The sequence below is a fragment of the Megalobrama amblycephala genome, linkage group LG17 (assembly GCF_018812025.1).
Source record: "Megalobrama amblycephala isolate DHTTF-2021 linkage group LG17, ASM1881202v1, whole genome shotgun sequence".
Taxonomy (NCBI): Eukaryota; Metazoa; Chordata; class Actinopteri; order Cypriniformes; family Xenocyprididae; genus Megalobrama; species Megalobrama amblycephala.
This window is the reverse complement of record NC_063060.1, coordinates 36,102,688-36,117,430: the sequence shown is the minus strand read 5'-3', so window position 1 is coordinate 36,117,430 and position 14,743 is coordinate 36,102,688. Positions and strand designations below refer to the sequence as shown.

General features: G+C 37.2%; 1 protein-coding gene across 10 annotated transcripts; it reads left to right on the top strand.

Moving 5' to 3' along the window:
- The first annotated feature begins 783 nt into the window (after positions 1-783).
- On the top strand, positions 784-14,286 carry ubtfl (upstream binding transcription factor, like). 10 transcript variants are annotated; one of them, XM_048163099.1, is made up of 20 exons: positions 784-940; positions 4,692-4,786; positions 4,926-5,107; positions 5,314-5,397; positions 5,514-5,669; positions 6,962-7,026; positions 7,126-7,246; positions 7,413-7,523; positions 7,599-7,753; positions 7,962-8,103; positions 9,469-9,510; positions 9,624-9,737; positions 9,845-10,000; positions 10,201-10,329; positions 10,808-10,893; positions 11,952-12,141; positions 12,614-12,661; positions 13,086-13,217; positions 13,408-13,524; positions 13,606-14,286. In XM_048163099.1, the coding sequence occupies exons 2-20, from the start codon at positions 4,729-4,731 to the stop codon at positions 13,699-13,701; spliced, it is 2,184 nt and encodes a 727-aa protein (XP_048019056.1). In that variant the 5' UTR covers positions 784-940; positions 4,692-4,728; the 3' UTR covers positions 13,702-14,286. The 10 variants fall into 10 exon arrangements, with proteins under 10 accessions (XP_048019056.1, XP_048019061.1, XP_048019059.1 ...); XM_048163104.1 differs by having other exon boundaries at positions 4,680-4,786; positions 7,626-7,753; positions 10,201-10,311; XM_048163102.1 differs by having other exon boundaries at positions 4,680-4,786; positions 7,626-7,753.
- Positions 14,287-14,743: the final 457 nt, after the last annotated feature.

Below are 14,743 nucleotides of genomic sequence, written 5' to 3'. Positions count from 1 at the left end.
TAGTTTTCTTGGTCACTCCAGTGATCTGTGCGAAGCATCTCTCTCAGGCCCGGTCAAACTAAGGGGGTTGAGTCAGTCACAGCTGTCTCCTCCTTTCCTCGTGCCATTGGTCAGTTTCACATAAAGAACTCTCGTGACGATTGTGTACAATCAGAGAGCATGAGAGAGCGAGATACAGTCAATGGCACTTTTACTAAAGCTGAGGGGAATCGGTGCCTCTGTGACAGTCATTCAAACGATGGGAACTATAAGCACAAGCAGCCAACAGTCTACATCGTCCCTGCCAACACATCAGTTTAACGTCAAATTGGAGATAAACTCAACACACTAATTAGAACCGAGTGTTTTTGGGTTGCAGAGGCGAGATTTCTTGAGCGCGGAGGCCGCGTGAGTCTCCCCGGCTGCAGAATGAATGTGGGCACCCAAACTAATCGGTTTAGCTCTTGAAGAAGTTGCAGGGTTGGCAAAGAGTCCTGCTCTTTTACAGTAGATATTTTTGTCCTGTTAAATGGCCAGCCATAAAAAGATCGCTAATATAGCAATTGTGAACTAATATTAACGTAGTTTATTACTGTCACGGAAAATCACTACTTTGGTTTAAGCGAGTTTAAAGCTTAAGAAAGAAGCGCTTTAAAATGTTGAAAAACGCATAAAAATGTAATTAATATAATTTAGAAATGTATCATAACGTTAAAAATAAATATTATTTTTAAGTTTTAGCCTCCGCCTTTTTTTCCCTCGCATGTTTTCCCTCGGAGTTCCTCCCCCTGCGGCGCTGGGCGGAGTTTCATACCGAACCAGACGCTCCTTTTGTCGGATTCGTTTCGACCTGACTCCCCGGGGTTTACGGCTAAAAAACAGATACTTAAATACAATAAAACCGTTTAACACGAACACATCGTTAATCCATAAGCACATCCGTGACGGAATAGTGAAAAAGGTAAGTGATTTGATAGTTTTTGAGCCCGTTTTGAACGATTTTCAATTTGCTCGTCCCCGAGTCTTTGTAACATTCATGGCGGCTCTGCAGTGAGGGCTCTGGGGCGAGAGAAGGCACAAGCGCCCGCTCATACCTCTATTTATAATTCTGATTCACCGAAACATTGTATCATTCAACTGATTTTTATTATGTGACCAGAATTAAACATTTAAGTATTTTATTCATGACAAAATTTATTTTATAGTGAAATAATGCATTTTATGATACTGTCACAATCCCTGCAAAAAACAAAATCTGCATGTATCTACATCTGAATTTTCAGTAAGGATGTAACTAATATGCGTATATAAAGACATCGATTCGCATTTTTAATCGGCGTAAGCGATATTCGTCGTACTTTCGCCAGTAGCTCGCTCGCTAGCTGAGGCATTCGTGCCAGCGGAAGCTGCGTGGTGACTCCTGCCGGAATAAAGACGCCATTACCGGGGATGCAAACAGACTAACGGTCGGTGGACTACAGGAAACGCATTTTACACTCATTTATTTAATCAGTTATCGAGGTCTTCACACGAATTATTAAAGTAAATAGGCGTGCACTTTGTTATCGACCGCAGTTTTAATAAAACTCAAATGCATTTTTGGATAGTTTACTTTGTTACACTTTATGTCAGAAGTGATTAGTGCAATTCTTCTTGAACATAACACGGATAAAATGTTATAATGTTGATAGAAAGAATCGAACAATGCAGGGGGGAAAAAAGAGAAAAAATTCGTGTTTTTAGCTTTTTTGGCTCAGTTGACCTTGCGCGCGGGCGGGGATGACACTAACCGGGAAACCGGCGCCTCGTGCGGGCGCGCAGCGACGCCACAGCTCGAGAGGGACGCGGGCACGTGCGAGATGCATCAGTGACACTTCTCGGTGATGTTGCGGGCTAAACGACATAACATAAACGTAACATAAAGTAAGTATTGCGATACTGGCTAAGTATTTAAAGTATACATGCGAGCCTTTCTTCGAATGCCAGTGTAACACTGGACTTAAAGTTTGTTCGTTGTTACTGAAGTTGAAATAATCACGAATTAGAGTATATATAAAAGCAGTTAAACATTTAAATAGGCGCTGAAGCAAAGCCTATATGTGTTGAATCGTATGTCACATCTCTCACGTATCAGAAAATAAAATGTCCGTAATGTATTTACGCACAGTGAAGTACTCGCCTATGAATGTGCTGAACTGGCAGCATGTAAACAGTGGGCGCTCGCGGAGAACCGGAGGAGAGACCGACACTTCCGCAGACACTGATGCGCTCGAGCAAGGGTCGTATTCGTCCTCGCGTCTCGCTGGTCGCGGTTACATAATCCAAAAAGGAAAGTCTTTCCTGCCATTCCTTGCCAAGATGACCCCCGACACCATGTACGTGCGTTTCTCGCGCATCCTCAAATCATGGCTCGAATCGGGCAGGAAACTCGGGTAGCTGTCGGTCCTTCCTGGATGTTTTACTTAGCCGGTCGCTCTAGGTGAACCAAGATGAAAATCACGGCTTGATCACGTAAAAGCGTTGGAAATGTACAATCATAGCATCCTGTCATGGTTTCTCGCCGCTCGCCGCCGCTGGTGCGCTGGTATGGCCACGGCGTAATGACGCGCCCGTGTCGAGGTGGTCCAGAGGCGGGGCATGGGCACATGTTCCTCTGGGTGGCAGTGATGACATCCAATACATTTCATTAATCGTACCACATTCACAAAATAATAATAATAACAATAAAATCGAACCATTTGTTTAATACATTAATTGTAAATCATCCTTTATTACATTTTATGTTGTTATTGTTAACTAAAACAATTAGTTACATAGTGACATTAACTGAAATAAGTTTGCTGAAGTTCTTCAATTTCTAAAACTACTAAATTAACGCTATGTAGATAAAAATAACTAATACATTCAAATGCACATACTAAAACTGAAAGTATAAAAATAAAAGCTACTTCAAATTTTAACAAACACTATAATACTATGGAAATAATACTAAAGTTACACTGCACTTTTTACTGATTTACAGGTCTTTAATTTATGATATGAGTTTATGATAACTAATTTCGCTTATTGCCATTATGGCAAGCTTTTTTTTTAAACATTTATTCCTTAAAACTAACTAGCCTCTGTTTTTGATAGTTCACACAAAAAATGAAAATTTTGTCATCATTTACTCACCCTCAAGTTGTTCCAAACCTATGTGAATTTCTTTGTTCTGCTGAACACAAAGGAAGATATTTGGAAGAATGTTTATAACCAAGCAAATCCCGCCCCCTAATTGACTACCATAGTATTTATTTTCCTACTATGGTAGTCAATAGTGGGCGAGATCTGCTTGGTTACAAACATTTTTCTGAATATCTAACTTTGTGTTCAGCAGAACAAAGAAATTCACATAGGTTTGGAACAACTTGAGGGTGAGTAAATGATGACAAAATTTTCATTTTTGTGTGAACTATCCCTTTAATTGCTGTTAGTACAGTGGTGACTAGTATCATTTTCAATCTCACAAGAACCTGTTCTGTAGATACTAGTGTTTATGCACTTACTCCAGTTGTGACTAGTATATATTCAATTAGTCATTGGCGTTACTTCTTTGTTATTATTCACTCAATAATGGCAAGTAACTATTCCATTGTTACTGATAACATATTACACATTTTACTTTTGAATTATATCAGGATATTATATGGGCTACAGATATCAGCTATTCTCTTCTGACTAGTATTTATATATTATAATTGACTATTAATTTGGTTCTAGTGCTTATTCTTTAGTTACTTATGTGTAACAGTTCAAATAGTTATCAGTATTAAAATAGTATACCTGTTTTCCTAACATTAAATGAATAGACACTGGCACCTGTTTATTAGATGCTATTAATGTGTATTCCAGTTATTGCCAGTAACATTTATAATTTTACAAGTAAGATTTTTAATTAAACTAATTTTTACTAGTTAATACAATATGAAAAGTTAAAAAGCAGTTGTTACTAACAAGAAAGAAAATGCTACTAGTAACAGTCCAAAGTATATATACTAATATATCAAAAATGTGCTATATAATAATATACAATATAATAATATAATAATTAGATATTGCGATAGCGACCGGTAGCAGAGAATAAGCACTATTAGTATCTAATGAATGTCACTATTAAAGGGTTAGTTCAGCCAAAAATGATACTTCTGTCATTAATTACTCACCCTCATGTCGTTCCACACCCGTAAGAGTTTTGTTCATCTTCAGAACACAAATTAAGATATTTTTGATAAAATCCAATGGGCTCAGCGAGGCCTCTATTGACAGCAAGTTAATTAACACTTTCAAATGCCCAGAAAGCTACTAAAGATGTATTTTAAACAGTTCATGTTACTACAGTAGTTCAACCTTAATGTTATGAAGCGACGAGAATATTTTTTTGTGCGCCAACAAAACAAAATAATGACTTTATTCAACAATTTCTAGTGAGGGTGATTTCAAAACACTGCTTCATGAAGCTTTGAAGCTTTATCAATCTTTTGTTTTGAATCAGTGGTTTGGAGCGTGTTTCCAACTGCCAAAGTTTTTCGAAACCTTTCGAAATTTCAGTGGTTCACCAAATTATTAGTAATTAAATAAGTGTTAGTTTAAATAAAAAAAATGTTGAAGAGGTTTGCCATATTCACATCCTAACTTTGAATTGTCTTGCTCTCTCTATGCAGCCACTTGGCCAGTGAAGTGTCAAGGTGGAGCTTGGTGAATTCTGTCATCATGAATGGCAGCACCAGTGTGTCTGGCACCCAGGCAGGACGAATCAAAATTGAGACAAGTACGCTCACATGCTGTCAATAAAGGACATATACACACAGACACACAACAATTACACTGTCTTTGTCAGCAATGAAAAACACCCTTTGGTTTTGGCCATTCAACATGCTCAGTGCTTTGGTGTGCACTGTTTTTGTTAGATGCAGATACATGGAGCAAAGAGGACTGTCTGACACTGCTGGAGAGGATACGCAGTCTGCTACCTGATGGAGACACAATGAAGTATAAAACCACAGAGTCTCATTTTGACTGGGAGAAGGTGGGGTTTGGGGGTTTCACGGGAGACATGTGTAAGCAGAAATGGCAGAAAGTTTCCACAGAGGTGAGCCAAATTCCAGTGAGCTAAAGCAACAATGTGCCTGTTTTCCAAATAACACTGATAGACGTTTATGTGAAAGACGTTCTGTTTAGATTGTCCATGTAAAGTTTATTTTACTTTGAACTTTGCTGGCACAGTAATAATCAGAACATTAAAATGATTATTTGTCTTGAATCAAATGGAGTTGTATAATAATTTTCCCACCCTAGGTGCGTAAATACAGAACGATGACAGAGCTCATTGTGGATGCTATTGAATATGTGAAGAACCCTTACAAGGGGAAAAAACTGAAGGTGAGAATGCTAATATATCAATAGTTCTTTATCTCTTTTATCCTAATTAAATTTCATGATTTACCCTGATGTGTTGTCAACTAATAGAGTGCGTTTATGCATTTAACTCCGTTTAGACACATCCAGACTTCCCAAAGAAACCCCTCACTCCCTACTTTCGCTTCTTTATGGAGAAGCGAGCCAAGTATGCAAAAATCCACCCTGAGATGAGCAACTTGGATCTCACCAAGATTCTGTCCAAAAAGTACAAAGAGCTTCCTGAAAAGAAAAAGGTTAGTTTTTGTGGGTAGTTGACATTAAATACTTTGGCAAGTTTACTTGTCCTTCAGTGTGACATGCTATACTTGAAACTTTGAACTCTTTTTTGTTTTGAAGACTGTATTTTGTTCATTCTTTTCTAATTATTATGCATGGAACTCAGTGATGTTGTTAAATAAAACTAAAATTATTAATAATTGGTTTTGGTAAGTGCAGCAAAGATGAACTGTTTTAAATATAAATATATTAGATGAATGAATTTAAACTTAAAAAAAATAGAAATACTATTTGTAATGATTAATTTGAAGAACTAAAATTAACATTTTTTAGATAAAACTGAAATAAAATTGATTAAAGCTACATAGAAATAAAATGAAGACTAAAAAATATTAAACATTTCAAAATATTAATAAATAATGTATAACAGTATATAAATAATACTAAAAGAAAATTTTTATAATTCTACATCAATTGAGAATATTTTTACTTAAAATGTCGTTCCACAACCGTAAGACCTTCGTTCATCTTCGGAACACAAATTAAGATCTTTTTGATGAAATCCGATGGATTGACAGCAAGACAATTTACACTTTCAAATGTCCAGAAAGCTACTAAAGACATATTTAAAACAGTTCATGTGACTACAGTGATTCAACCTTAATGTTATGAAGCGACGAGAATACTTTTTGTGCACAAAAAAAAAACAAAAAACAACTTTATTCAACAATATCTAGTGATGGGCGATTTTAAAACACTGCTTCATGAAGCTTCAAAGCTTTATGAATCTTTTGTTTCGAATCAGTGGTTCAGAGCATGTATCAAACTGCCAAAGTCACATGAACCATCGAAATTTCAAAACGTTTCGAAACACTTATGATCTAACGAAACCTCGTTTACTGAAATCACGTGACTTTGGCAGTTTGCCAAGTCAGTAATTTTATCAAAAATATCTTAATTTGTGTTCCGAAGATGAACAAAAGTCTTACGGGTGTGGAACGACATGAGTAATTAATGACAGAATTTTCTTTTTTGGGTGAACTAACCCTTTAATACTAGTGAAAAATATAACTGAAATGATAACATAATGGTAATATATACTTTATTTTGTAAATTCCCATACATTTTAACCTAAATTGTTGATGTTCGTTAAAAAATTGCAGTGCTGCTTTGGTATTTACAGTATGTGAAGTGCTGGTATTTGTAGAATTTCATTCTTGTTTCTCATTGTTTTTCTCAAAGTTCTTGTAAATATTACTTTTGAAGGTCATTTGTTTTGCTTTTAAATTTGCACTGTTACTTTTGTCAGCTCAAGTACATTCAAGAGTTCCAGAGAGAGAAAGAGTCTTTTGAGAAGAACATGGCACGATTCAAGTTAGTGTCCACACAAATCCTCCACACAAAAGTACCTTACACAAGCATGTCAGTTGTTTTTTTACTGGTGATTCAGTGAGGCGCTTCCATTGTTTTTAGGGAGGACCACCCAGATTTAATAGAGGAGAGAAAGAAGTCCGATCACCCAGAGAAGCCCAAGACCCCTCAGCAGTTATGGTACAACCATGAGAAGAAGACCTACATGAAAGTTCACCCAGAGGTAACAGAATTTGGCAGGGGAAAAGACCCTAGTGGTCATATAGCCTTGGTAAAGCAACTCAAGTACAAACTGAGTTACTGAATCAAAGTCCATTTGAGTGCATTTCATCATATTCAACTGTTTATGGATGGACCTACACTTACTTTTCCATGTTTGATTCTTGTAGGTAAGCCAGAAGGAGCTGAAGGAAGCATTACGCAGACAGTGGTCCCAGTTACCTGACAAAAAAAGGCTGAAATGGATCAGCAAAGCTCTAGAGCTGCAGAAACACTATGAGGTATGTCTTTGTGTTCTCACTGAGGCTAAGATGATGAAGTCTTTCTTGATTAGAGTGATAAAGTAAATTGTGAAGTTTGTGAAATACTACTTCCTCATACAGGACAGCATGAGAGTGTACTTTGAAGCTCATCCAGATGCAAACTCTGAGGAGCATGTCAAGTCTGTTTTGACCAAGGCTGAACGACAGCTCAAGGACAAGTTTGATGGCCGGCCAACCAAACCACCACCGTATGTATTAAACCACTTTGTAACATTTGGTTTTCTCAGGAATCTCTTAATTTAGTTGTTTTGCATGGCTTATGCAGACTTATCTAACCAAGATATGCTGCTTTTGTTGTTGGGCGTTTTGAAATCAACTAGTGGTTCTTGTCTATATATTTGCAGTATTTCATATATATGCAGTTTTTAAGTCTATTTTTATGGCTATCTTCTGCAGAAATGGCTATTCTCTGTACTGTGCTGAACTAATGGTAAACATGAAGGATGTGCCAAGCACGGAGCGAATGGTGCTATGCAGTAAGCAGTGGAAGATGATGACCCAGAAAGAGAAGGACATGTTCCAGAAACGATGCGAACAGGTCTCAATTGTCCCATCCAATTGTCCCATCCCTAAACCATCCATTCTCAATTGTTTAAACCCCCAAAAAAGAAGAAAATATTAAAGTCAATAATTTTATCCCTTAAAACTCATCTTTGATCACCAAAATGACACATTCAAACGTTTTTTCCTGTGAAAAAAAGTTCTTCATGCCTTAAAATAGCTTGAATGTAACTCTACTGCATTTAGTATATGGGTCAATGATGTGACGCATATTTTTTTTTGTCCAAAGGCTTTAATAGTAATAAAAATAAAAAAAGTTATGACATCCAAAGTATGTAAGGTAGTACAACTAGATCTCAAAAGGTTTTATTTATATTTTGCTACATATAAAGGTATTTTAAAGATTTTGAAGTGTCAAAAGGTCATTCGGTTTAACCGTCCAAAGGCCAATACAGCCATTTCATTTGTGATTAAAATATCTTAAAATGTAATAAATGTATATATTATTTCTAGTGGCATGATTTTATTATATCGTATATCAACATAGTGCAAAATTATATTAAAATTATGTGTAGAAGTCTTTGCTTTGTTATGAGAAAGAATGTCCAAAAACATTAATTTCATTGATGTCATTTGGAGTAACCAATCTAAAGAGACCGTTTTGGATCAAGTCATGCGGTCAATATCATGTGACAGGATGTGACATCATTCAGACACCTGCACAGGACCACATGGTCATGAAGCAAAGTAACTTACTCTCTCTTAACTATTTTAAATATTCCAAAAAATTCACAAAACTTGCTCATACTCATGTCCCGAAACTTTATTTGATCAAAAATACAATAAAACAGTAATATTGTTAAAAATTACAATTTAAATGAACTGTTTTCTATTTTAATATATTGTAAAATGTAATTTATTCCTGTGATGGCAAATCTGAATTTGTCAGCATCATTACTCCAGTCTTTAGTGTCACATGACCCTTCAGAAATCACTCTAATATGCTGATTGGGTGCTCAAGAAGCATTTCTTTTTCATTTTGTGCTGCTTAATATTTTTGTGGAAACAGTGATATAACTTTTTCAGGATTGTTTGATGAGCAGAAAGTCTTTTGTAACATTATACATTTCTTTACTGTAACTTTTGATCAATTTAATATATCCTTGTTGAATAAAAGTACTATTTCTTAAAAAAGAATCTTAACTGAAAACTGAAAATTAACAAAAAAAGTCAGTAGATTGTGGAACTGACAAAGCGGGAAGCTAAACATTTCAGTTAACTGGCAAAGCAGGCATGATTAATAAGAATAATAATAAATATCTGATTATTATAACAATTCTTGATAACACAGTTGTTACATTAACACTGGCTTAACTAAAGATGTTTATCAATGTCTCATCAGAAAAAGAAACAGTATGAGATTGACCTTCAGAGGTTTATTGAGGTAAGTACAAGGCACCATACTCTTAAAACAGATACTGTTGAATTCTTGATTCTTTCTTTAAAGTGAGGCTCTGCTTATTTTGACACTTTGTCTCAAACGCCATCTCTCTGCAGAGTCTCCCAGATGAGGAGAGGGAGCGTGTGATGGGAGAGGAGAAGATGGGAGGCACCAAGCTGAGCATAGCGGGTGCAGGCAGCCCCCTGAGGGCCAAATCCCCATCTGCGAAGGTGGGCATGTGCAAGATGTCCTTGTTTATGTACATGCATGCTGTTATGCTCTTGTGGTATGCTGTCTGAATCAGAATGAGAAGTGGCTTCTTCTTGTTGTGCCGTAGGAACGGTGTCGTGACCCTGAGCTGGATCAATGGGGGCATGGGCTTTCAAAAGAGAAACGAGACGGTAAGAAGAAAACGCGTCTTCCCGAAACGCCGAAGACTCCAGAGGAGATGTGGCAGCAGAGCGTGATAGGAGACTATCTGGTTAAATACAGAGTAAGAGCAACATGAATGATTTTAACCACAAAAAGTTGTATTAAAAAATTCTGATTCACCCACAGTAAAATCTCATTGGTCTAAAACCACACTTCACATATTAAGCATATCTGTACTGATTGGCTTGCTTTGCACAGCTTTTCCCAAGTACTTTGGCAACCGCAACACTTTTTTAAAACTTAAACTGTTGCTCTTCACAGAATGACCGGAAGAAAGCGCAGAATGCAATGGATGCTGCTTGGAAGGCCATGGAAAAGAAGGAGAAGATTCCTTGGATCAAGAAGGCTGCAGAGGACCAGAAGCGATACGAGGTTCAGTACCGGACCGTGGTCAGTGACCAGACGTTTTGACCACTGTCTTCTCACCTGTGCTGAAGAAATGTCAAAATGTTGGTCACCCCTAACATTCCTCCTCCCTAGAATAGAGGTGGAGGGGTCTGCAATGGATGCACTTGTATCTCAACGTGTGTAGGCTTAGTTTGTGCTGTTTCCAGCTGAATTTGGTGGAACTTGTACTTTTGTTTGATGAGCGTGATTTGACATCATTGCAGTGTTGTTTAAATGTCTTCATTTCAGTGTTCTGTTACTTATTCTTGCATATTCTCATGAATCTGGCATCTTGATGTGTGCTAACTTTAGTCATATACATATATATATATATATATATGTATAAGTAGTGGTTTATCAGCTTGCTCATCTGTTTTCATGAGCATTTCAACATAGACTTGTCTTATGTCTTGTCTTTGCATTTAGGATCAATAGAAAAAGTCTCTTTGCTCATATTTCTTCTTATTTTTTTATTCTGCAGAGAGAACTGTTAGAGATGAGGACAGTTCTGTCAGGTCAGGGACAAAGAAAACCAAAATTTGATGGCGAGCCTAAAAAGCCTCCGGTGTAAGTGTCACATTTTTAGCTTGTTGCTTCCAGAGAGATTTTTCTTCGTGTAAATTTTTTTTTTATTATTACACTTTATTTTAAGGTGTCCTTGTTACAGTGTAATTATACATTAAGCTACTGAGTAATATTAATCAACAACATGTTCTTTTTTTATGGTTTTTGGTTGGTTTGGTTGCATGTTATTAAAGGGTTATTTCGCCTAAATTAAAATTCTGTCAGTAATTACTCATCCTCATGTCGTTCCAATCCCGTAAGACTTTCGTTCATCTTCGGAACACAAATGAAGATCTTTTTGATGAAATCTGAGAGCTTTCTCTCCCTCCATAGACAGCTACGTGACTACCATTTTGACGCTTCAAAAAGTTTATAAAGAGATTGTAAAACTAATCCATATGAATTGAGCGATTTAGTCGAAATTTTCTGAAGAGACTTGATCGCTTTTTATGATGAAAAGATTGAATTTAGGCTTTTATTCACATATAAACATTGATCAGCGAACATAAACAGAAGTTCATCTGAAACTGCTTCACACGTGAGAGCAAACCTCTTGCAGAAGCTCATACGTGCTGCATAACACACGAGAAATAACCTCAAGCAAACATGCTTGAGCTTCCCTTTACCACAACTGATGTGTGAGATGAGGAATGTTTATATGTGAATAAAAGCCTAAATTCAATCTGTTCATCATATAAAGTGATCGAGTCTCTTCAGAAAATTTGGACTAAACAGCTCAATTCATATGGATTAGTTTTGCGATCTCTTTATGAACTTTTTGAAGTATCAAAGTGGTAGTTGCGTGGACTGTCAATGGAGGGACAGAAATCCCTCAGATTTCATCAAAAAGATCTTCATTTGTGTTCCGAAGATGAACGAAAGTCTTAAGGGTTTGGAACGACATGAGGGTGAGTAATTTATGACAGAATTTTCATTTAAGGGTGAACTAATTTACTTACATATTTTACTGTTATTACTATAGTAAGTACATGTAACATATGTAACAAGGACACTGTGAAATAAAGTGTTACCAAAACTTTTCTTCTTCTTGCTGACCTCAGGAGCGGATATCAAATGTTCTCTCAGGAACTTTTAACTAACGGTGAGCTGAATCACTTCAGCCTGAAGGAGCGCATGGTTGAGATCGGCAAGAGATGGCACAAGCTTAGTCAGAGCCAGAAGGACAAATATAAAAAACAGGTGGAGGAACAACAGCTAGAGTACAAAGCTGAGCTTGACGCTTGGGTAAAGGTAAGAAGTTTGTTGAATCATCCAGTTGTGCAAATCAAATACACTTTGTTTATTACTGGGTAAATGGCATGGTACTATATATTAAGGAGTTCAGAAATGCATTAAAAATACAATTCATATGTACAATCACTTAAATGCACATATGAATTTTATTTTAAAAAGTATTATTTTATTAATATTCGTCTGTTATTATTATACTTTTTTATCAAAAACTTAACGACTTTTTAATTTTTGCAAAACAAAGCTAATTTTTCAGGTAAAATGTAGTGTGAATCTGCAAAAAACATAAATGATATTTATGAATAACTGTAAATACTATTCATAGAAATACAAAGTTAATTGATTTGGCACATGTGTGTTAAACCACATTTTAAAAAAGATTTTCCATTTCTTTAACTTATTACAAAAATAAATGTGTGAGCTTGGAGATTTATAGTAACACATTTCCCTCTCTTTTTTGCTTTTTTCCTAGTCGCTATCCCCTCAGGAGCGTGCGGTTTATAAAGAGTTCTCCACTACGGTAAGTAATTGTGCATTTTTGCAGCTGTAACCTGCTCTTTATAATGCAAAGCTCTGTATATTAGATTTACTTCTCACACAGCATACATATAGCTGAGATTGTGATTTACTCTTCTCTAAACCGATACCCCCTGCACTGCATGGCAAGATGAGGCACTCTGGTTCATTTTAGTTGATTGAGTTTACTTATAGAGGCTGTTTCTGTCACTGCCATCACATGTGGCTTTATTATTTCCTTTCTCCCCATTCAGAATCGCATACGTCTCTTGACTCAAACTAACATGACTTGAATGGATAATGTTCTTAGGGCTGTACTGTGGGGCTACTAATCATTGCTTAAGCTTGAACGTGTTTTTTTTTTGTGTTTTTTTCCTGTGCTGCTCTGTCCTTGCATCCCCCACCCCGCCCTCTCTCTGCCCTCATAGAAACGGCGAAGCACGACAAAAGCACGAGGTCCCGGGGCAAAAGTCCGAGTCACCAAGGGGAAGGCGGTAGGTGCCAGAGCCGCGACTGTGGGTCCTGGGGGGGGCAAGCGTTCCATGGCGTACCGGGCCAAGGTAACGCCCGCTCTCTCTGGGCAACTCGCCCACACAGTCTGTGGACTCAGTATGAAGTGTCTTAGGGTGTTACACCATCTTAAAGTCTGCTAATTGATTTGTGCTGATGGTGTGTGTGTGTACACAAGCAAATATATGTATATGCATGTATAGCTGCCTGTTTGAGAGATGTGTGACTCTTGGATTCCAGCAGGACACGTCGGACTCCGATGACGATGATGAAAAAACAGACACCTCAGACTCGGAGGATGAAGATGATGAGTCATCCGGCAGCACTGATAGTGACGATGAAGACGAAGATGACGAGGTTCATTTTGCTTTTGTTAAATTCTAGAAAATCTGCTGTTATTATTGCATTTTTGCTCTAACATTGATGCATGACACACAGAATGATGATGAAGACGAGGACGACGAGGACGATGACCGGTCGGACGGCTCCAGCAGCTCATCATCAGAAGATAGTAGTGACTCTGATTCAGACTAACCTGTCCCACCCCCTCTTAGAGGGGGCTGTGCCGGACACGCCCCCCTAGCAACACCCGTCCCGGAAAACAGGGAAGGGGGTTCAGTAGCTGTGAGCTCACAGCATGCAGTAATCTTGCTCCCTATCTTTACAGGGCAAGAGACGAGATGGGGGCCAACAGCTCTCCCCATCACCACGTCCATGCAACAGACTTAAAGTCAATCAGACAACTTTTTTTGTTGTTGTTTTTTCTTTTAACGGAGCTGTGTTACATGTGTGGTTATCGCATCAGTTTTTATTGCCTTTATATAGGTGTGTTATTAAAATCTGTGTTGGCTGTTTTGTTCTTTTTATTTTAACTTGAAAATAATTTGTTCGATTTAAGCCGGTTGAGCTTCTATAAGTTTCAAAAGTATCAGGGTTGCTTGGAGGTGGATGTTAGGGATGAAAGACTTTGAAATGGAGATGAAATCCCCTGTTCTCCTGTTTATATTTGTTTGCCTCAGCTAGCTGCTGGGGCTGTGAGGGCTATACGAGCTGCTCAAGTCTTGTTTAGAACATTCTGTTGCAGATCCTCCATAATAAATGCACTTTTTTCCTCTTGTATTTAATTGTGCATTGTGGGATACATCAAAAAAGTGATATTTATTACAAACTATTTTGCTAGGGGACTTTTAGCAGGTGGATAAGAGTGTGTACCAGTGAGCCAAATGATTAAATCCATTGTTATAAAAACATGACAGATGCGTTTAAGAGCATTTTAGAGCAATGATTTTCAACCTTTACAGATCCAACCCAGAGACCCTCAATAAACACTCTAAAAAATAACAAAACAAAAAAAATGACACAGTAAATTACCGTTGAAACAGTAATATACCGTAAAAACTATCCATTCTGGGTAATATTATTTGTAGTTTTTGAGAAAACCTTTAGGATACTTTGTAGAAAATGACAAATATTACCTAGAATGCATTGTTTTACAGTATATTACTTCTGTATAATAAAATACATTCTGGGTAATAGTATTTGTCGTTTTCGAGAAAGTAGCCTACAGGACTCTTTC

Coding starts and splice junctions, on each gene's coding strand:
- ubtfl (XM_048163099.1), top strand. CDS start 4,729: ATGAATGGCAGCACCAGTGTGTCTGGCACCCAGGCAGGACGAATCAAA. Junction 7,524..7,598: donor AGCTGCAGAAACACTATGAG/GTATGTCTTTGT, acceptor TAAATTGTGAAG/TTTGTGAAATACTACTTCCT. Junction 12,662..13,085: donor ATAAAGAGTTCTCCACTACG/GTAAGTAATTGT, acceptor CTGCCCTCATAG/AAACGGCGAAGCACGACAAA.